We start from the raw sequence: 24,291 nt of genomic DNA, 5'->3' as shown, positions 1-24,291 counted from the left end.
GTTGTACCTGCCCCCATCTACCTGTGTCTGTTTCTGTAACTGTACTTGAACCATACATCTACCTGTACTACAGGTTGAGACATGGGCGGTCCTTACTGCGTGTACCCTGGGAGGCTCACACTCAGGACAGCAGCACTGGTGAGCTTTGTTGTGCTGCTGTGGATGGTCGTGGACGAGGCTCCCGGCAGTGTAAGTATTGTGTGGTCGTCCAGGGTGTGGTTGTACGTCGCTCAGGGTGTGGGCGTCCTGCATGTGGTCGTCCAGACTGGTAATGCTTGTTTCGTGGTCCATCTGTCACTGGCTACTAGGCGGTGTGTAACTCGCTGTAGACAGGTAATGCTTGTTTCGTGGTCCATCTGTCACTGGCTACTAGGCGTCATGGAACTCGCTGTAGACAGGTAATGCTTGTTTCGTGGTCCATCTGTCACTGGCTACTAGGCGCCATGTAACTCGCTGTAGACAGGTAATGCTTGTTTCATGGTCCATCTGTCACTGGCTACTAGGCGCCATGTAACTCGCTGTAGACAGGTAATGCTTGTTTCATGGTCCATCTGTCACTGGCTACTAGGAGGTGTGTAACTCGCTGTAGACAGGTAATGCTTGTTTCTGTTGTGGAGAATGTCACCATTAATCCTGTATCCTCCTGGCTAATAAACTAAACTTGCACAACTAACAATGTTTAACTGCATGACTCACTACATTCATTTGCATGTATATCAATGTGTAATTGTATCAATGATAATGTTTAATTGCCTAGATCGCATTGTCTACCTCCCTGAGAAACAATGTCTAGCTTTATGACTGAAAATATATACAGTGGCTGCAGGACTAACTAAATGACATACACAGTTCTCACGTCCCCGATAGCTTTATTATTCCTGTACCGCAGGTCGGGAAGGTCAATATATTTAGTGTTGCTGAGAAGGAAGCGTCAACACCACTTGTGGCAGGTGACCACAGACGGTCAACCCCGGCCATGGAAACTTTCCTAAGTGACGTACAAGAACACACCAAGACGCCAAATGACGGGAAGACAGCAATAGATGGTGAGTCTGCGGAGCTCCAACAGGAGTTCCACCAGCGCCACGCCCACCTCCTCCGCGAGTGTCAGCGGCTGAACATCACCAAGTCGTCCTTCCCACCATCGTATTGGCGCAGGGGAAATGAAGTTAACGTACCAGAACACCTGCGTATGTGTGTACCAAATAAGGTAATAAAATTCTTCATATTTTATCTACCTCTGGATGTGTGTACAGTTCTGGTTAAAGCGGAACTTGTTTGTGTTATATCTGCGGCTTTTAATGTGTGGAGTTATTAGGAATCCTTATTGAGTAGGTAAAGTAACTAAGAAATGTATTAAAAAAGCGAAGGAGATAGAATGGATATTACTTTAATCAGGTGGCACTGTAATTGGGTGTTGCAGAACGCTTGCCTCTCATCACTGTGACTCGGGTACAGTACAGTACATAGAGCAGGTCAGATGTTAGGAAGTATTTGTCCAGGCTCAATCCACTACACTGCCATCTAATATAAACACAGGACTCACGGGGGATGGTTCGGAAGCAGTCGGTACTTATGTGTTGCACAAATCTTTGAAATAATTTAAGGGTAGAAAAGAAGGCTGAGGTTGAGTTTTACTGTGTGTTGGAGAACTCTGAACATTAACAAATACTTAAGGACTATTTTAGCGATCATATTGTTATTGTTATTGTTGGTGTACTAAATGTGGTATTGTTTCCTTTATTTTATCTTTTATTTCTATTTATTACCTTCTTTTACTCTTTCTTCATTCTTTAATTCTCTTTTCTTATTCTTTCTTCCGGTAGGTGAAGGGGATGGGTGAGGGAGGAGGCGGTTGGCCTGTGGTTGAGGGAGGTGGGGGATTGCTTGTGTTTAGTTTAACAAATTTATTGACAAAGCTTGGAGTACAGTTTGCCTATTCTGAGTCATTCAGTCAGGTCTTGACACTGAGGGTGGTGTCACTTCTCACTGCCACGCAGGACAGAGGTTCATACACAAAGAGATACATCATATTCATTGACAGTATATATAGGTCAGATTCATGTGGGTAATGTCACTGTTCACTGCCATGCAGGACAGAGGTTCGTATACTGCTAGACTGGGGTCGCTAATTCTAAGGGGGAATACTTAACTCTAATCTTAATTTCTAAGGGTCGCTGCCACCAGACCCCCTCTGGACAGTACGTAACTCGTTAGGTAGCGTGCAGAGTGGACTAGGCATTGGGTTAGGTTTTTCATTGACCAGATCGATAAGGGGAAAGAAGGGTGAAACCATAACATGTCTTAATTAATTTATTCCTTATAAAGCATACTGGTAAAAAACATACAAATGAATTGGTCTTCCTCAGAAGAACAACGAAAATGTTGGTTACCCAGACGGGCACCAGACGTCTTACATTAATGGCGTGTCATCCACCTACTTATTGCATAACAATCTGTGACCTCCTTACCTCGGTCATTCCTTCTTACACTACCCCTTAACACATCAGACTGCTCCACCTGTATGGAATATAGCACCGTCGGTTATCATACATAGTAGCACCATCTCAACACACCTGTTACACTCCACACCTGCAGGTATGGGACTCCTTGTAACTTTTAGGTATACACAACAGGCACCTCGTTCGCACACCGTCCTCGGTGGGTAAAGACGAGGGCTTCACCCAGAGACATACCAGTACTATTTCTACGCCTGGTATTATAGGTCGCTCCAAGTGACGACCGCGGAGTTTCTCACGGTCTCCTTATTTGTTACTACTCATTTGGAGTGGTGTGCTGGGAATCCACAGGTTCACAGTGGATTGGCATAGCTGGGAGTAGTCACCACCTGGTGGGACGCTCACAGGGCCGGCTGCCCAGCAAGGCACTCCGACCGCATGGGACCTGAGGTGACGGTAGAACGGAGGGTACTGAGAAATAATGCCTGACGGGCGGTTATCACACCCCCTAACACATTACTATTACACTTATACATCAGGCAAAGCTTTAAACTGTAATAACTTCTATATAAGCCTTAATTATAGGGCGGGATATAGCCCGATAGGACACTGACCTGAGGTGACGGTAGAACGGAGGGTACTGAGGGCAGTGCCCTGCCGCTCGTCACCGCATAGGCCTACAGTTTCCAATCTTTAATTTTTACTTTTATTTCTTACGGTTCTCACCTGAACACTTTCCGGTATATTGTCACTCATGCCTTATAAACACATATTTTAATCCTAAATTACACACTAAGGTAAGGTTCTGGTTTGCTAGTTCGTGGGTAAATTCATTGGGTTATAATATCAACGCGGCACACTCGAGGCGGGTACAGGACGCTCCCTTAAAACAAAGGCCGAATGTTCATGGCGTGGGTATATCCACTTCACTTAAAACTGTAATTAGGGATCCTCCTCTCACACATTGATCTATTTGAACACAGTCATAAGATTCTCTGATCACTGTACATGTCGTGGGTATACGTCACGTGAGGATACGAGGTGTATTAAGTTCACACCGATGCATACAAGATATTTCCTTTCAAGTATAGTTTCTGGGTCACTTCCAACACCTCACATAGTTCTGATACATTTATCCTTTTTCCAGATCATTGTTCTCATGTATTTTCATATGATATTTGTGGAAGTTATGTTCGCTACACGCTCACAGACGTAAATAGTATGACCTTCAAACCCTGATCCACACTTAGTCCTACAGTACACTAGTCCGGCTCAACTGGACTTTCCCAATCATCTTATGGATACCCTGAGTTCTCCTTAATGCTATGAATACATACAATTAATATTATATAACCATACCTGGGTACAATACAACACATGATTCAGTAACATTGAGTAGGTGAGTTATCCTTTATCAATGATTCCCGTTTTCTGAGATTCTACAAGCGCGGTGGATTTGAATGTTATATAGCGTAATATGAATTATGTTTTTTTTAGGAATGACAATGATGTGCGCAGTATATTCATATACAAAGAAATGCTTCATATTCATTAGCAGTGTATATAGGTCAAAGTCATGTGAGTGATGTCACTGTTCACTGTCAATCCTGCCATGCAAGACAGTGGTTCATATGCATTGGACGTCATATTTTAATTGAAGGCTAATCAGTGTGGGCTAGCAAATTTGGGATAAACAGCAAGAATGTCCCCAAGCACCCCCGATTCAGTATAGTGATTACAAAGTTCATGATACAATAAGCCAGGTGGTCTCAAGTCTTTGACAGTGTCACATTCAATAATATAGTGTTCAAGTGTATGCTTTAAAGGTTTATCACAAAGTTTACATGTTGAGTGTTCCGGTATGGGTACAGCGTTACTAACTTGCCAGATGTGTCTGTATCCTAGCCTAATTCTGGCCACGACTACATCACATTGTCTGGTTCTGTCCTTATGCTGGCCATACCGGTACCTCTCGTCACAAAATTTGTCATATTTACTAATGCTACAACTGCCAGGTCTCTGCATTTCTCAGTTCTTCTAGATCAGAGTTCACGATTCTGACTTTAATGTTTTTGAGTACAGCATTGGACAGGCCAAGGTCACGGTCAACATTTTCTTTCTTACATGCCTCATTGGCCAGTCTATCAGCATGGTCATGATACCCAATTCCAACATGGGACGGAATCCACACAAATTCGATTTGAAAGTTGTTTCCATTGGCAGTTATCACATTTCTTTTAATATCACATACAACTTTAGACATAGAACCTGTCGGGCTGTTCATTGATTTCAAAGCACTTTGAGAGTCACAGAATATCACCCACCTCCATTTTCTTGAAAGGTAGTCTGTGGCTAAGTAGATTCCAGTTAGTTCAGTTTGTGTTGTGCTGGCCCACTTGTTCAGCCTTTGCTTGTTTGGCACTATCACCTCTTTTTCTTTATATATTACAATTGCACAGCCTGATCTACCTGTGTTTGTCTGCACAGAACCATCAGTAAAAGCATAACATTCACTTGATTTAATACTCTCTATGTGTCTGTTAATAGTTTCTAGTGTGACACATCTCACCACATCGGTGTTTAACATTTGCTTACTACCAACAGGAGTGTAATTAATAGGAACTGATATATGGAGCCAAGGAGGAATGGCATTAATGGGTTCGTCTGGGGTGATTGGGACATTCAGTTTCAAGAGATCTGCAACACTTTTCTGAAGCCACGCCCCAAAGCTTCTTTTGTGGAAGGTTAGCGAGATAGTCGGGATTACTTAGATAGAACATCAACTCAGTTTGAGCTTTAATTTGGGGACCATTGTTCTTCAAAACTTTGACACAAAACATGGTATTAAGTAGAGCTATCCTCTCAGATAGGGAGGGCAGTCCGAGCTCTTTCCTCATGTTTACAATTCTGGTTGATTTTGGGCATCCTAGAATGATGCTCATGGCTTCATTTTGCACTACCTCAAGGCTGTGGAGTTGCTTAGGCAGAATAGGAATAGTCACAAGATGGAGAGCATGATAGTCAACTACAGAACGAATGAAGTGAAGATAGAAAGTACGAGCATAGGTGATGTTAATTCCATAGCCCTTGCCAACAAGGGTTCTGAGGGGTTCAATGCCCTGAATTAGCTTGGCACGAAGGTTGCCGGCAAAGTTTGCATCATTCACACAAATTCCAAGATATTTATATGAGCTACATAGTTCCAAGGGCATGCTGTTAATGTTATAGTCAAGAGGCAGAGGGTGAGCAGGACGAGGATTGAGGACCCTCGTCTTGTCAACAGATATTATGAGACCACAGTCCACCGAGCAAATACATCCAGCAAGGCTTGGAACCTGAGCTTGGTCTGTCATAATGCAGATATCATCTGTATAGCATATTACAGCCTCGTTTGGCTGAACTGGAATGTCAGAAATAAGCTTGTGCATCAGTTTATTAAAGAGCATAGAACTTAACACTCCTCCCTGAGGCATGCCAAGCTCAAATGATCTCATTCTGGCACTTTTGACTCCCGTAAACAGAACACTGGCATACCTGTTGGACAGATAACCCTTTATCCATGTCAGGAGGTTACCTTGGATGCCAAAATTAGCTAGTTGCTCAAGTATAATGTCTCTATTAGCTACATCAAAGGCTGATTTAAGGTCTATGAAGGCTGTTTGTGTCTTATCTTTTGAGTGAACAAGATATTCTCCAAAGCATGTCTGTGTGCTACGCCCGGGCATGAACCCGTACAGATTAGGGGCCAGTTTGTCTTTGACATGAAACATGAGACGGTTGAGAACAACTCTTTCAAGGACTTTACACATACAGGATGTGGGTGAAATTGGCCTGAAGTTTGGAGAATTAGCTTTAGGGATTGGTACTATGTTTCCATGAGTCCATGTCTTAGGCAGAATACCCTGTGTGAGGCTCATTTGATACAGGTCAAGCAGTGGATGGTTAGGGATCTCATTCAACAATCTCGGTGTTATAGGTTATGCCATCCTCACCAGGGGAGGATGACTCACCTTTCATTAGTGCTGTTGTTAGTTCGTGGTGCGTTATAGGAAACTGGTCGGTAAGGTTTGGTGAGGAACAGGCTATTTAAATATTGAAACCCCTATTAATGTGTGTGGTTTTAAGATATTGCTGTATGTCAGGAGGCAGGGAAGTGATTTGTGACACACTAGACCATTGGTCTAATAGCATGTCAGCATATTCTGCAGGGCTGTGATGAAGTTTGACTGGGGTGAGTGACTTGGTAATGGCTCTAATTTTGTTCCACATTCTGCTAGTGGTTGTTCTACTAATCCCCTGTAAGAATTGTTCCCAATAGCTGTTTCTCACCTGACTTTTGAGTTCACAAAATTCTCTGTTAGCTTTGAGGAATGCCAGGAGGTTATCAGTATTTTTTTTTTTGCTTATAAGTGTTGGCAAGCTGTTCTACCTTCTCTCCTTCTTGGTGAGGATGGGGTCATGTGTCCACAGAGGTGGTTTAGTGCTGCCCCCCTTCCTCGTTGACTTAACCCAGGTGGCATAATATGTGGTAATGACATTTACAATATCACAGAAAAATTCATCCACTGACCCAGGTGTATATCCAGCATACCATATGTGGATGCAGGCCTTGAAGTGCAGTTTAAGATTATCTGGGATGTTAATTCTGAGCTTAGGATGGGGTTCACATTTAACATCAGCAACAGTGTATTCAGTAAGTATTGCATAATGATCACTGACTAGGTGGTCTGAGATGACCTTAGCCTTGACATTACTGTCTACTCGGTTATACCCAATCAAGTCTGCCCCCCATCAGATGTGTCACTTTGTCTGTGTCGTATACAGTGATATTATGATTATTGATGTAATTCACGAACACCATCCCATTAGAATTACACTGGACATCACCGAGGACAGTGTGACGAGAGTTAAAGTCACCCATACACAGCATAGCATTGTTACCTGATGGCTTTGGTAACACATCCGCTCGCAGCTCATTACAATGAACATAGATGTTATACAGCAAAAATTGACTGTTTGCTGTCTTTACTGTTGTAACAGTGGGCATAATAAACAAGCTGCCACCAATGTAACGGCGGCTTTTTCTCTCTACTCACACTCTGCCCTTATCTTATACTCTTACTTCTCTTGTCTTAGTTCTTTACTTCAATTGTTCTTTCTACTTACTTCAATGGCTACTGCATAACCTTAGTTCTTTTGGCAGCATGTCGAGGGTCTAAGGCACATGGGTATTGTAATTCTGATATCAGGGTCACTTGGACGGAAATAACGGTGAACTACTGTGGGAAAATGAATACTCTTAAAATACTCTAAGAACAGGTTTATTAATATGAAATCAAAGGGAAGAGAGATATTATTAATATATAACTTCAAGGTGCAACTCCTCGCTTACTTAACTGCAAACTCAGTATTTCTTATTTTCTTATTTACTCACACCCTTACTGGTGTTACGTTACATTACATAGCAGGACCAGTTCCTTGGCCCTACTCACAATACATAGTTACATGACAACTCCTTGGCTCCTCCCAACTGCCAATCCCAGTGGGTACTTATTTCACCCACATTTTCCAGTAGTACATTTCATTACAGTTACTAGGCTTTATTCATAGTATTACTAGGTACTTTCATTACATCCAGTTATAAGACAAACTGGCATGTGATACTTCACAGACTGTTGGTAGTGCATAGGAGATCCACTCACACACAACACGTTAATACTGATACCAACAAATACATGGGTCCACTACCCAACATGGGATAATTATTTCCAAACACATACAACCACACTGTGGACCATAACTCCAAGGCATGTCCCAGGGTATGACACTGGCGCCTCTAACAACTGACGGCTGCTGTTGTGGTCGGTGGTAGCCAGACACATGGCGAGTCTGGGGTCTAGCTCATGAGGCGGACCTGCCATCTCAATCATGTTGAATCACCGACATCAATGCATATATTGATCCCTGCTGGTTACCCACTGGCTCAGCAGCCGATGGAGTGTTCGAATAAGCCCACCCTGGAATCTGGAGACAAACGGGAGAGCTTCACGGGAGTGGGAAGCATGATGACAACACAATCACAACAAATCCTTCATCTCGCAAAGTCAGACGACATTTACTTTATATTACTTCTCACACTGGGTGAATGACAATTCCACTGTTACAACATGAACACTGATAATTCATTACAATGACTGAATCAAACTGAATGGTTAGGGAACACATCTACAGTACATACCTGGAGACAAACGGGAGAGCGTCACAGGAGGACGTCTCTCCTTTCCGCCTTGGTATATATACCCCTGAGTTGCCAGTGATCGCTACTCACACAATGACAGAAATTACATACAACCCAACTGTTACACATGCAAGGATGACCCTCAGTTGACAAAGGTCGGGCGAATTACTAAAGTTGATTTACATAAACTAATTCAAGATTGAGTTTGCTAGGAGAAGTGGAATAAACACATTGACAACTGTGTTTGATGGCGGGACTTACTGGGAGGGACAATGACTGTAAACATCGAATAGGAAAAACACGCTTCTTCTAGGGGATAGCTAACCAGCTACCCACTCATGTTTTGCGGTCGTGGAGTATAATAAGAATCATTAGTTAAAACAGACTAGCAGTCAACGTGACCATGACACTGTAAATTGTTGATAGTGAATACTTTCATCATTGTGAGTTTTGATCCATTTACAGACCAGACCATTCTTTACATAAGTGAGCAGGCCACTTCCTGCTCCACTATTATATGCTGTAAACCCAGCTATCCTGGGTGCAGCTTTCTTCTGAGTGCTGGACGTGTAAGGTTCTTGTAAACCAATTACATCAATGTTAAAAACTTTAACAGACCATTGTAGGTCATTAATTCTGCAGTTAACACTCCGGATGTTCCATGAAATGAACCTTATTGTTCGTGTTACTCGTTCCACCTTGAACTTACAGTAGTATAGAGAGTCGAGTGTTGGCTTCATAGATCAACCCGACCAATAAGTTAACCATTTCAAATTTTTCACCCCTGGAGTTCTTGATAATGCGCCTCAAGGCCCTTATTCCAGGAGGATTTTTATACACAGGTTCCTTCATTAGTCCTGCGAGTTCCTCCTCCGTAAATATTGGAAGAAGTACAGGGTTATGGACAGTTTTCAGACCTGGGGTTATTAAAGAGATCACGCTGGCAGTCTGGGGCTCATCCTCCCCATCCATGCTTCCATCACTACCGGTCTCGCTCTGGCTGCTCACCCTCAAGTTGGCATCATTATGAGAGGAGGCACGAGCTCCTTCAGAAGCTCCACTAACACTATCACTGTCATTGTTCACTGGTACAGTACACTTACTTGGCAGGCTTTATCCTGACCTGCATTGGCTAACAAAGGAGAGTCACTGTGGCTGTTGACTTCAGGTGGTGTAGGCGATCCGGCCGCATTGGCATCACTGAGTGGGACCGCTATTGTGGGTGGAGGCGACCTCCCAGGACAACCTGGGTGCCAGGCCGTCACACCCGGCAGCAAGTACGGCCGTCACACTGTGATTGGATTGTGCCTAAGGCAGCCTCAGGGCCCTGTCAGCTTTGACTGGGGTGGGAAGGGGGGGGGTGGGGTGGTGGGGGGGGTGGAGGGTGGGCAAGGTCCTTTGTTTCACAATTGAATCTTCAGACATATTTTCTCTAAAACATGACAATTTACTCTTAACACATTGTTAAAGTATTTTGTTGTGTTGTTGTCATCATCGTCATTGTCATCATCATTGTTGTTGTCGTTACTATTATTAATATTATTATTATTTACTATTAATATTTCAGGTTGGGTCATCATCTTGGAAGAAAAATGTAAAGCCGAAAGTTGAAAACATTGTTCCTGGCGGCCAACGTAACGTGGAGGCAATCATAGTGAGACATCCTCTATCCCGCCTCACCTCAGCTTACAGGTAACACAATACCTCAGCTTACAGGTAACACAATACCTCAGCTTACAGGTAACAAAACCTCATCTTACAGGTAACACGATGCCTCATCTTACAGGTAACAATACCTCAGCTTACAGGTAACACAATACCTCAGCTTACAGGTAACACAATACCTCAGCTTACAGGTGTATGTTGTGTTTGGTTTGTCTTGATGTATAGTAAAGGTGATCCTGCAGGAGATGTGCTCTTCCCTGGGTTGGTGCCACAAGGTTCCTGCTGCTGAGGAGTTGAGAATTAGATTAACTCCGCATTAATCCTGTTCTGAAGTCAGGACAATACCCTGTTATTATTTTGTGCAGTAAACAATGCTTTGTCTGGAAGCTGATATGCGCTGAACTTCACACACAATTCATCTGAGCACTAATTATGAAAGAGGCTGCTATGTTTACACAAACAAACCATTGAAGTCGGTATGGGAGTATAAGATTACGTATTCTTCACACAAAGTAACTCGAACGAGGTTGTCTGGCGGCCGAAAAGGTAGATTGTGGGTGTAGTATCTTGCGTTATTTAATGGGAGAATGACAAGCACAAGGTCGGTCTGGCTGGGCGTTTATTCTTTGTTCTTGGTTACAATGTGCCTAACACATTTCGTGTTTACACAAGCGTAAACACTTTCTGACTTTGGTAAGAAGTAACATAATATATAATATATATATTCAATAAAGGCAGCATATAAACATACATATATATAACACTATTTCTCCCTTTCAAAAGAGAGCATGGCTGCTACAAATCCTAAATAAACAAAACTTACAGAATTACATATGGCAGGGAAGAAGGGAATAGAACACAACAAATATAACTTCCTAACTAAACAGTTTTGAAAGGCCTGTTCACAATTCAGATAATTAGAGGTCTAATTTAATTACAGGTCTCCTAACTCTGTTTGATCTTCTAGGACTATTCCCTCCATCAAGTTTTACAGGGGTTTCACTTGCACTCTGTGCATTATCAGTGACAGACATATCATCACTACAATCAGTTGACACAGTGAGTGGATGCTGGGAAACATCATCTTTGACATCATCATGATGATGATCATCTGAAACTGTGTCAAGTTTATCATCATGTCCTGGTGCTACATTCATCTCGTCATGTGCCTGAATGATGTGATCCACATGAACATATCTCAAAGAGTTACCACATTTCACTAAATATGTCCTAGATCCACATACCTTGTCAATGACACCAGTTATCCACTTTGCATGTACAGTACCATAACCTTTAGCCATGTTCCTAACTCTCACCCTATCATTTACCTTGAACACTCTTTCACTGGAACTCTTATCATGATACATTTTTTGTTGAGCTTGTTTCCTCTCTACAACTTCAAACAGACTTGGCTTAACTAAACTTAATCTTGTTCTCAACTGTCTCTTCACCATTAACTCTGCAGGAGTACATCCTGTCACACTATGTGGCGTGGTTCTGTATCTGAGTAAGAAATTTGCTAGTCTGTGTTTCATTGATTTTCCTACAGTTCCTTGAATTACCTGCTTGGAAAGTGCTTCCTTTACAATTCTAACTGATCTCTCAGCTGCACCATTAGAGGCAGGATGATAGGGTGGGGTCAGTACATGCTTTACACCGTTGAATCTCATGAAGTTTTTAAACTCTGATGATTGGAATGGAGGACCATTGTCAGAAACTACCTCTTCTGGTATTCCATGTTCGGCAAACATTAATCTTAATTCATCAATGGTGCTACCAGCATTAGTACTGTACATGTGCTTAACATCAATCCACTTTGAATGACTATCAATTAATACAAGAAATTTGTCTGTTCCCTTATCACAGAAGTCAATGTGTACTCTTTGGAAGGGACGGGTAGGCCATTTCCAGGTTTTCAAAGGTGTGCTGGGTGGCATACTCCTAACATTCTGACAAACAGAGCACTCACGTACCATCATATCTATTTCACCATCCAGTTTAGGCCACCACATAAAACTTCTGGCCAGTGCTTTCATAGCACATATACCTGGATGTTCAAAATGCAGTTCCTTCAAAATTTGCCCTCTAAAACACTGTGGAATTAACACCCTCATACCCCACAACACACATCCCTGTTCTACTGATAATTGACATCTCCTTAAATGATACGGTTGAAAGTCTAAGGATGGACAAATCTCTGGCCATCCATTTAGTGTATACTCCAGGACTCTTCCTAATACAACATCTTTCCTAGTTTCATGAGCAATCATTCCGGAGGTGACTGGAAAATCTTCTGCTATCATGGTTACAGCATAAACCTTAGGCTCTACTCCATCATTTGATCCACTACCTGGCAACCTTGACAAAGCATCTGCATTGGAATGATCATCTGAACGTCTGTACTGTATCTCATAGTCATATGCCGACAATATCAAAGCCCATCTCTGCATTCTTGCTGCAGCAAGTGTAGGAACAGGTGATTTAGGACCCAAAATTGCCAAGAGAGGCTTGTGATCAGTTATTAAAACAAAATTCCTCCCATATAGATACTGGTGAAATTTCTTTACTCCAAATATGATAGACAAAGCCTCTTTCTCTATTTGTGCATAATTTTTCTCGCTTTGGGTAAGAGTTCTCGAGGCATATGCAATGGGTCTTTCTTCACCGTTATCCATTATGTGACTTATGACAGCACCTAATCCATAGCCCGATGCATCACAAGCAAGCTTTAGTGTTCTACTGGTATCATAGTGGACCAAAACATCAGTACTAGACAGAGCAGCTTTACAATCTTCAAATGACTTCTGAGTTGCACTGTTCCATTTCCATGGTATCCCTTTCTTTAATAGTTCATGCAGAGGGGCTAAAACTGATGAAAGTCCACTCAAGAACCTTGAATAATACTGTATCATACCTAGGAAAGCTTTCAATTCACTGACATTTTTTGGAGCAGGTAAATTTACTATGGCTCCTACTTTATCTTCTACAGGTCTCAGCCCTTCTGCATTCACTTTGTAGCCAAGATAAGTTACTTCTTTAGCTAGGAATGAACATTTGCTCTTGTTGAGCCTGACATTGTGTGCCAACAATCTTTCGAATACTGTGGCTAGGGTTTTGACATGATTTTGGATGTCACTGTCAACAATAAGGACATCATCCTGAAAACATAACACATTGGGAAGACCCACAAGAATTTTGTCCATGATGCACTGAAATAACTTTGGTGCACTTTTAACACCATAAGGCAACCTTTTGAACTTATACAATCCTTTATGAGTGTTGATGGTAAGGTACTGTTGACTTTCAGCATCAACAGAGACCTGAGCATATGCTTGGGACAAGTCTAACTTAGTGAAAATGGTTCCACCTGTTAGTGCAGCAAACAAATCTTGAGATGTGGGTAAGGGATATTGCTCATCCTCAACAGCTTGGTTAATGGTAACTTTATAATCACCACATAGTCTAACAGATTTATCAGCTTTAGGTACAATTACTATTGGAGCAGCCCAATTGCTCTTGGCGGTTTTCACAATAATTCCCTCACTCACAAGTCTGTCTAATTCCTTCTCAACCTCACCTTTCAATGCATAAGGAACAGGTCTGGACTTAGCATATATGGGTGTAACATCTTTGTCAATGGTGATATGAGCTTCATAACCCTTTATACCATCCTGTCCCTTTACAAATAAAATCTTGTATTTTTCAAGCAATTTCTCAAGACCTGGAATACTGTTACACATTCTAACACTAAATATCTCCTTCCAGTCCATCTCAAGTTCACACAACCAGTTCTTACCTAACAAAGTTGGTCTATTCACATAACTAGCTATAATTAATGGCAACTTTAAATTCTGATTTTTGTACTTTACCTCACACTCTAATTTACCTTCTGTGTTCAAAATCTCTCCAGTATAAGTTCTCAACTTGACACCTGAGTCTTCTAAAGGCACATGCGCAAATAGTTTCTCATACATATCTTTACTCATTATGGAGAAATCAGCTGCAGTATCCATTTCCATGGTTACAGGTGTGTCATTAATACACAAGTCCACATTATACCTATGTTTAACTTTCTCTTCACGACTGGTGTAAATAGTAAACACATGGGCACTCTCATCACTATCAGATCCAAAATTACTAACACTCTCATGAATACTGTTTTTCATTTCCTTCTCTCCACCTTCAACTGCATATACTCTACCTCTATCACTTCTACAGGCAGGAGCAATATGTCCAATACGTTGACAATTGTAACATTTTGAATTCTTGAACTTACACTGAAAGCTTTCATGTTTCCCTCGGCACCTCTTACATTTTAAATCAGCATGTGTTCCTTGTTTTGTGGCATACTTATTCCTTTTGGCTACAGTTACTTTACACACTGAGCCACTACTGCCAACTGTTTCACTACCAGCATTGGGAACAAATTCTCTGGTGTTTTTCTCGGCCAATTCCATGCTTGTAGCTATCTGACATGCACTTTCAAAAGTTAAGTTAGTGGTGTTCATTAACTTATTCTGTATTTTTTCATAATTCAGGCCTATTACAAACCTGTCTCTTAGAGCTCGGTTCAAGAACTGTCCAAAGTTACAGTGAATGGATAACTTCTTCAAAGCTACTATATAATTACTTACTGATTCATCTTTACCTCTATCTCTGGTGCCAAATCTGTAACTTTCAGCGATCTCAAGTGGAGCAGGATCAAAATGTTGCTTCAGAATCTTGGTAATCTGAATCAGTGAGGAGTCTTTGGGTTTGTCTGGAGTAAGCAGATTGACCAGAGTATAATAAACATTAGCTCCTACCTCTGTCAAAAAGATTGCCTTCCTTTTCTTTTCAAGGACTTTTCTCTTCTCCGCATCCCCACCGTCGTCCATTAATTCATTTGCCAGAAAGAAGAAGTCCATTCTCTCACAATATGATGTGAAATCTTCCTTGTCTGCATCATACTCCCCCACTCACTGACGCCAGCCATGGTTGCTCTCTCCAGGTTCAGAGTAGCCTTCCCTTAAGTGGTCACTATCCTCTCTTCAAGGACTTCACCAACACTTTGTGAATCCCATCCTCGTCTCCAATGTAGTATCTTGCGTTATTTAATGGGAGAATGACAAGCACATGGTCGGTCTGGCTGGGGCGTTTTTTCTCTGTTCTTGGTTACAACGTGCCTAACACATTTCATGTTTACACAAGCCTAAACACTTTCTGACTTTGGTAAGAAGTAGCATAATATATAATGTATATATAATCAATAAAGGCAGCATATAAACATACATATATATAACAGTGGGCAAGTGAGCGCCCACCCCTAACGGCATGACCTATAATAATGTCTTTCATTCAATAACTGCTCAGTTAATCAGAAGTCTTGGTGTCATCGTCAACACAGTCATTCAACACCACAGAGATCGATTCTCAGCGCCACCATAACAACTGTCGATGGTGTGCAAGACATGTTAGCATCACATCTTCAGCAGCACAAACACAATTAAATAAAATTATTCTCCGTGACCGTGGAAAGCTAGCACCTGTGATTGGGGTCAATGAGACGCACTGTAAAAGATGACACTTGTATTCCTTCCAACACTACAAACACAATCCATAAATGGTACACTAGAATACTTCTTATGGTGGCTTAAAAACACTAAAACGGGGAACAAAAGTTATACATGGTAACAAAAATTAGTCAAAGAATAATAAATCCATCTAGAGAGGACTACTAATGCAACAAGACTGCCTACACCAGAATGAAGAACTCATCTGGAAACAATTCGATCGTTATCTTATATAACTTAGTGGCACATAAAACATTAAACAAAATATTACTTGCACCAGTGAACATCCCTAAAGGGCATCAACAAAAATATAGCATTCACTGAGAATAGAAATCCCGATTATAATCATATTACACAGGAATATGGATCACTCATATCCTGTCTGGGATGACCCACAAAATACTCTAATCCTAACTGTCGTAGAACCCGAAGGTTTTTAACTACTAACCCTCCAAGGGGCAGACATTTACAAGAAACCGAGAAAATCAGTCATGACCCATCAGGCAGGCGGGTGCTCCTCTGTTTCTTATCATTACTCTCTCCAGATTTCAGGAGTCATGAATGTTTTTCTCCACCAACACCCGTAACATGCTTCACACATAGGTTCCGAGTGCACCCGTACTTTTAAGGTACTAACTTTGGAGAGGAACTCTTACGTCTCATGTGTGAAAATCAACCATGAGGAGCGTTGATTACACACCTGGACTTAATTAATTCTAAACACCCTTACCACCATCACCTGTAACGTGCATCACACATATGCTCAGAGCATAAGAACATAAGAATGGAGGAACCTGCAGCGGGCCTATTGGCCCATACTGGGCAGTCCTGTTTACACCCAACCCCTATTGCTCATATAAGCATTCAACCTGTGTTTGAAGCTATTCAGCGTATTCTAGTTAATGATGATGTTTGTTAACTTGTTCCATTCATCCACTACTCTGTTTCCAAACCAGTGTTTACCGATTTCACGCCTAAATCTAAATTTGTCTAATTTAAAACCATTGTTACGAGTTTGCAAGTTCGTTCCCTACCTCGACATTACTAATGAGGTTTTCTCTGTTCGACAGAACTAAATCGAGTATATTATTACCCCGTGTGGGTTCGGTTATATGTTGACTTAGGAAACAGTCCTGGATCGTCTCGAGAAAATCCTCTGATTCTGAGTTACCCGTAAGGTCAGTCCAATCTATTTGGCCAAGGTTAAAGTCGCCTACTATACAGACTTTGTTGTGTGTGGAAGCCCTGCGCATTTCATCCCAGATAAGTCGCTCGTTGACGCTATCAAGATTGGGAGGTCTATATATTACTCCTGTGATTAATTTTTCCCGACCGTCGATTAATTCTATCCAAATTGTTTCTGTATTCCGCTCAGTTTTTATTTCCTTATTTAGTTCACACTTCAGATTATCCCTGACATAGATTGCTACTCCGCCTCCTTTCCTGGTCTGCCTATCGGTATGGAACAATTTGTAACCAGCAATTTGGTATTCGACAGGTAACTCACTTAAGTCTAGGTTGATCCATATTTCGGTGAATGCTATTACATCGATTTTTTCGGTACATACCAAGGCCCTAATATCATCCATTTTGTTTCTCATACTTCTTCTGTTCGCGTAGTAGACATTTAAGTTAGTCGTGTTCTGAGTCCTCCCCTTACCGCGTTTAGTTTAAACTCCCTGTCTAATGCAGTTTTGTCGTCATTCCTAACACTATTTCCCTGTAATCTTTCACTTTGTTTACCCGCTCCCACTGCAGTCTCCTCCACCCCCGTGCCCATATGTTCCCCTCGCAGTTTAAAGACTTCGATATCATTTAAACTGACCCCTCTGGAGACTTCGCGTCTCCCCAAGGCGAGCCTGCCTAGTGACGTCATTTTTCCGCATAATAAATAGTTTCTTTGGGACACACGTAACATATTTAGACTGAGAAGCGATCTATAGTAACTTTAAATTTAATAATAGTCCCTTATCTTCATGAATCGTGTCCATATTAATTCGATAATGTACATGTAATTTTAATAGGCCTAGTTCAAAAAGCTTCCACCGCACTTGGGTGGGGCGTTGCTTGCCCTTGTTTGACTCGCCACGAGGCTCGGGCGTCTTGGCTGTTTCTCTGATGGTTCCCTGTGTTTGGCAGAACGGCAATTTTCGTTCAAACGTATCTAAACATCACACTAAAATTTCTGAATGAATATATATATATATATATATATATATATATATATATATATATATATATATATATATATATATATATATATATATATATATATATATATATATATATATATATATATATATATATATAGTGGTCCTTTATTTGGGGCAAAAAACAAAATTTGCCATTTTTTTGTCACAAATCCTGGCAAAAGTTTTCATTTGGGGTAGAAACATTGCCTGTAAAATATTTATTAAATATCTTAATAATTAGAGGTTGCTCAAGTCAAATGAAATTTAACAATATTATGCCTGTGCTTAATGTTCATAACACATCATTTCCTAGCCCCCAAGCCTGCCCCCCCCCCACTTAGTCTAAGTGGGTATTAGCTGCTCAAGGCAGGGGTCGCATGAGGACCAGTCTCACTCTTTGTCGCCCAGTAAGGTCTGCTTGAGGGCATTAGGGAATGATTTCCTGTGGTCAGCAACTGCCTGCAGTAGATACTGCAGTTGCTGTTCGTCCTTGGTGATGTGGCCTGAGAACTCTTGGCCTAAGGCTACTCCTCTTTCTACATGATCATTGATCACAGACAAAGCTTGTACACTGGCTTTTGCATTTTGGAAGCCAGGATCATCTTTCCACTGTTCTACTGGGAGGGCCAGGAAATCTGTATTCAAGTTGAGCTTTTTGAAAAATGACTTTGTGTTCTTTGTCGTGAAATCATATAGGTTCTTCACTTGGAGTGTGTCTGGATTGATTGTAACCCGTTTGACATTCTTTTCTTCTCCAATAACGATGTTCATAGCTTCCAACATGCGGTCCTTCACTGCTGGGAGAACATCGTCATCAAAGAAGGCCAATGCAACCAACTCTTCTGACAAGTACCAGAGGTGTCTCATCATTTTGTGGAAAGTTGCCTTTGATATGGCATCGCTGATGGTACTGTAGTCTTGTAGAGCTTTAAGCAACATCAGATCTCCTTTTGGTGCCTTTGCAGCAAGTGGAGCAGTTGTCCAAGCCTTCACATATATTCGGGCAAAGAAAATGCACAAATCTCTTAGTCCTCTGTTCTCCTTTGGAGTAAGCTTAAACTGAGAACGGAATAACCACACTTTGAAGGAATGAATGGTCTTTGCCATCCATCGTGCTTGGTGCATTGCACCAGGAGCAGAAAATCGTACTCCCCGAGAAGGTGATGTGCCAAGGAAGATGGAGGCCAGCTCTAGCAGCTCTCGATAATCATCTCGAAGCTGTGTCTCCAATAGAGCCTTCTCAATGAAGTTGGTCAGATCGTCCCTAACAGCTCTGACCGATTCTTCTGCCAGGTCGTCGGTGGAGGAGTCTTCAAACTTCTGCTTGTCAATTTGTTCCCATTTGGCTTGGAATCTTCGGAACAGCTGTATGTCAGGAGCAGCTGAGTGCCCCATTACAGCTTCAAAAGCAGCTCCAGCTACAAGTTCAAGTACATGGTGGCGGCAGGCAAAATATAGCAAATCACGACCCAGCAACTGCTCAATTTTGACACACGCACCCTTGTGGTGACCAGTATTTGAGCTTGTTGTATCAAAACACATGCCATGCACGATGTCTGCAATGTGCCATTGCTGCAAAGCCTTCACAACAGCTTTTGCTTGTTCATCACCGGTACCAGAGGGAAGTTTTGGAACAGTAAGAAGTTGGGAGGTGCCATTGCCTGAGACAAGAACTGGGAGTCTGTCAACAGGGCCCCCATGCCCTGTCAATTTACCATCCCAGTGAACAATTAAAACTGACTCTGGTTTGAAGTTTGAAAGGATTTCAGCTGCCCTGCTACTGCGATGATGCTGACGTTTCCTCCTGATGCTTGATCGATTCAGAATCAATTCACTGACATCATGGCCCAGACTCCGAGCAGTTTGGGTGACAATGTGCATGGCCATTCTATCTGAGGACTTGGTCCGATCTAATGCTGCAGAAAGTTCTGGAGTTAGAACTTCTTTTCGCCCACGCTTCTCGACAGTAGGTGGAGTTTGAAGTGCTGATGGGCCAGGAACTGGGTTGGATTCCTCAGAAGAAGACGTACTACTGCTGTCCAAGACAACGATGGCCTGGCATTTTTTGGCTTCTTCCTCTGCACTGTCTGCAGCCAACTTCCTTTTCATTGCTTTCTTGAGAGTTTTTTCTCGTCGTTTCTGTCTTTTCAGGAATACTTTGTCAAGAGATGACATTGCCCCACGACGCCCTTTTTCTCGTTGCGCTATTAAGAAATCCTTATCCTCCTGAACTGTCATCATATTCAACCATTCACATGTGCAATGTCAAAGAGATCTTCAAAAGTATCAGTGAACTCTTTCTGCTTTTGAGCTTCTGTCTTTCTTGAAGAGTTCTTTTTCAAACTACTCCACTTGTCAAACATTTTGTGCACTTGATTCACACAATCTGGTTTGTGGTGTGTGGGAATGTTTGCTTTTGTCCAAAATTGAAGAACTTTGTCTGTGACTTCCCCAGCTGCCACCCTGATGGTTTTTTCTGTATGCGATGCACGCTTAAACAATACTGTAACACTTGCCTGTTTGAAGGTAACTTAGCCCCTGTAATGTCATCACATAATGTCTTTATCAAATACACATTTTCTCGTGTTTTTACTCCTGCATTAGCCATTTTGACCTGAGGAATAAAGAAATTAATTATTAATATAAATTAATAATGAGAATACTCTGCAGAACTGTTTCTAATTTCCCCAATCATCAATCACGACCAGCAAAAACTCACCACAATCGAGCCAAATGCGACGCACTAGTGGTGGGCGTAATCGGCTACAAAGTAATCGACTACATCGATCACTTAATTTTTGACAGCTTTGAGCAACCTCTAAGTATTAATATATTTAAAAATAACTCTACACACAATGTATTTGTCCTAAATGGACACTTTTAACAGGGTCTGTGGTAAAAAATTCCAAAGTTGAAAAATAAGGACCACCCTAATATATATATATATATATATATATATATATATATATATATATATATATATATATATATATATATATATATATATATATATATATATATATATTTCATGTAGATCCACAATGAAAAAGTGGATAAGATAAATCTTGATAAAATCACACGTTGTTTCCCTTTTCCCGTGTGATTTTATCGATATATATATATATATATATATATATATATATATATAGATTATTTTATTTATTTATTTATTTATTTTTTTTTACCATTACCTTCACAACGGAATGTTATAGGAAAATGTAGTTGAGGATCTCAACACTGCTGGCGCTGCATTATTTAACTTAGTTTGATACTAACTCGTTAGGAAGGAGACGCTGACCTTTTGAGGTGATTGAAGACTACTGCGGGTCTTTGTTTTAATATAACAAGAGCCAGAGTTTATCACATGTAAAATTATTATTATTATTTTAAAGTCAACCCAGGTTTTATAATTTAAAGCAAAAGTTTGTATACTTTAAGTCATGACATTTAACATAATAAAATGTCTTCGTTTATCAGATATATAAAACCATTGAGTGTAAAACGTCCATAATTAAATAAATAAACTATACATTCTTCCTCTTGCACCAGAGACAAATACCTGAGCGGCGAACCCATCAGTAACTACGATGACGAGTGGAGGAGCACCACTCAGAGCGGCGAGACGTGGAGCCAACGCTGGTTCTCGTACTGGCTACCAGCTCTCATTTCCAAAGGCGTCATACAACCAACGGAAAAATTCACAAAGATGCTAGACTTGAGCGTGGATGCCTATAATTTCTTGGTAAGAAAAATTGACATTAGTTCACCGGATGACTTACAGATTTCAGTTGCAACTGAATTATATGGAGATATTATACTACAAACGGGATTGGGCATGATATACAACGGTAGATTTGTTGCGTTACTACAGGCATCGGTGTATGGTTTCAACAACAGGGACAAACTAATGGAACAATTTGGCAATGCTTCCTTTACCTTCCAAGACTTTTTGCGCCATGTGGTATGGACTCACAATCTGGGTATGATGGATCGTCACTGGATGACCTTTACGGAGGATTGCGAACCCTGCAGGAGGAAGTATCAGTACATCTTACGACTGGAGAACATTGCTCCAGAGTTCAACTACCTCCTGCAGCAGGTGCTAGGCTACCCGGATACCATCCCTTTCTCTCTCACCCACCGCTCTAAACATCACGCCAACAAGTCTGATCTCCACTTCTATAACGATGTACCTAAGGATATAATGAACACGGTATTGAACATATATAAACATGACATTCAGCTATTCAGTTATAATGAAAAAATAGTTTAGATGAATCTTGCTAACATTAAATAATTATATAATGTATTTCTGGATTTTTCGTATAGTGGAATGGCATTGCCCAAAATACCATGACAATTGTGCATTTTGTGATAAAAACACCAACTTTGGTAAAATAGTGAAATAATACAATATGACTAGACCTGGATATTGGAACATCACATATTACTGCTTGAGAGTTGTGGACGCCAGCAGCTGTTTGTTTACAGACCCGGTGACGTCAGACGGACTACAAGACAGAACATTTGTTTGTGTAAACTGTGGGAGTCTTAAGAGGTCTAAGAGACAGTAATGAACTGCTCCTGAGAACTACATTTGATTAATTAGGCTGGGCTTTGTAAACGACAGCCACTTGATGATGTTGGTAGCCACTGTACAGCCCTCAAAAATAAAAGTAGCATCAGCCATATTCGAGGCTTCCCGAGCACTGTTACTCGACGTGAACGGTAGATAGTTCTACATCCGACAACTCTGAACACGATTGAGTATATACGTTTTTGAACATTGTGAATCCTCCGAGGCTTCTGATCATATATAACATGAATGGGAGTGGTTATCGTACATGCCACCAACACCATGCCAGTCATCAACAGGATCTTATAGTAAGTGGAGCGAGGAATTATCGGGGAGACAGCAAGATGTGAGTGGTGCTATTGTTGTCCTTCACAACGAGGGTATGTAGTGGATTTCTCCCCTACAAACGCTGTTTGTCGCTGCGTAGCCGACCCCAAGAATTCCCCAGTGTATGCCTCGTGGTCTGGGTCAACCAGCACCGCCATACATCACAGAGGTCAACTACTAAGCCACGCCTACCCCCCGCTATTTAAGACCTGACCTCGTGGTGATCTCTCTCTTTTCTTCCTACACCAGCCAGCCAGCAACACCTCCTCCTCCTCCTCCGCCTCCTGTCCTCCTCGAGGTCCTCGCTCCCTGCCCTGCGAGCACGGCGACTCCCACAAGCTGTCCTCCTCTGAGCACCCTCACCAACCAGCTCTCTCTACTCAACGTTTATTACCATACTGCCTTCCCAGCACCAAGCTGCATTGTACATCCAATACAACATGTATACAGAGAGCACATTGTGAGTTTCCTTTCTCCATCCCATCCTGAGAGAGAACAAACAACCCCACAGGTATACGTAACGCTGAGATAGAACGACGAACTGGGGTGAGCGAACCAACAGTATCACGCTGGGTTAGGCGCCATGAAACAACTGGCAACACAAAAGTCTTACCACAGTATGGGTGAACGGGAGGTTCTGTTGCCTGCAAGTCCCACGATTTGAAACCTTATTTCAGTGTTAAACCAATGTAATTTGCATATGAGTAGCGTGGCAGATTCCATGTAGACCGATATATTGTATATTACTGTATCTGTTCACTATAATATCAAGTACTATTTGCCGAGTCACTCTTCACAAAGCAGGCATGTCGTGATCAACATAAATGTTGTGAAACTTAGTAGGAATGAAACTTTGTCAGTACAACCCAGCAGATCTCACCCTAGGCAAGCCCCTTCGCCTACCCGGGGATTTCTCACTCCCTCCTGACCTCCACCAAACCACTCATGCCGTCCGTCACGACTTACTCCAAAAGCTACGGCAAGCAGTTTCTGCATTCAGAGCTACTGCTCCACGCCAGCCTCCTCGGCGCCCTGAACACATCCCTCCCGCACTACTCACAGCCGAGTATGTTTTCGTCAGGCATGATGCTCACAGCAACCCACTACAACGCCCCTACGATGGACCTTTCCAGGTTGTGACCCGTTCAGCGAAGTTTCTGAAGATTATCCGGAATGGCAGACATGACACCGTCAGCATAGACAGAGTCAAGCCGGCCACCTTACCCGTTGAGCCCCCGACCCAGCAGCACCACCAACAAACGACGCCTGCACCAGTCTACCC

The 24,291-nt window shown here is 41.8% G+C and overlaps 1 protein-coding gene across 1 annotated transcript; it reads left to right on the top strand.

Moving 5' to 3' along the window:
- The first annotated feature begins 78 nt into the window (after positions 1–78).
- LOC121862201 lies at positions 79–23,132 on the top strand. The gene is made up of 4 exons (XM_042360299.1): positions 79–189; positions 890–1,210; positions 10,265–10,389; positions 21,656–23,132. The coding sequence occupies exons 1-4, from the start codon at positions 82–84 to the stop codon at positions 22,377–22,379; spliced, it is 1,278 nt and encodes a 425-aa protein (XP_042216233.1). The 5' UTR covers positions 79–81; the 3' UTR covers positions 22,380–23,132.
- Positions 23,133–24,291: the final 1,159 nt, after the last annotated feature.

The sequence above is a fragment of the Homarus americanus genome, unplaced genomic scaffold (genome assembly GCF_018991925.1).
Source record: "Homarus americanus isolate GMGI-L3 unplaced genomic scaffold, GMGI_Hamer_2.0 scaffold25013, whole genome shotgun sequence".
NCBI lineage: Eukaryota > Metazoa > Arthropoda > Malacostraca > Decapoda > Nephropidae > Homarus > Homarus americanus.
This window is presented reverse-complemented; position numbering and strand designations above follow the sequence as displayed.

What these genes read in the sequence shown, in the direction of transcription:
- LOC121862201 (XM_042360299.1), top strand. Translation starts at nt 82, where the DNA reads ATGGGCGGTCCTTACTGCGTGTACCCTGGGAGGCTCACACTCAGGACA. An exon ending in GTATGTGTGTACCAAATAAG is followed by an intron (nt 1,211 to 10,264) that starts GTAATAAAATTC and finishes TTAATATTTCAG; the next exon opens with GTTGGGTCATCATCTTGGAA. An exon ending in CGCCTCACCTCAGCTTACAG is followed by an intron (nt 10,390 to 21,655) that starts GTAACACAATAC and finishes CTCTTGCACCAG; the next exon opens with AGACAAATACCTGAGCGGCG.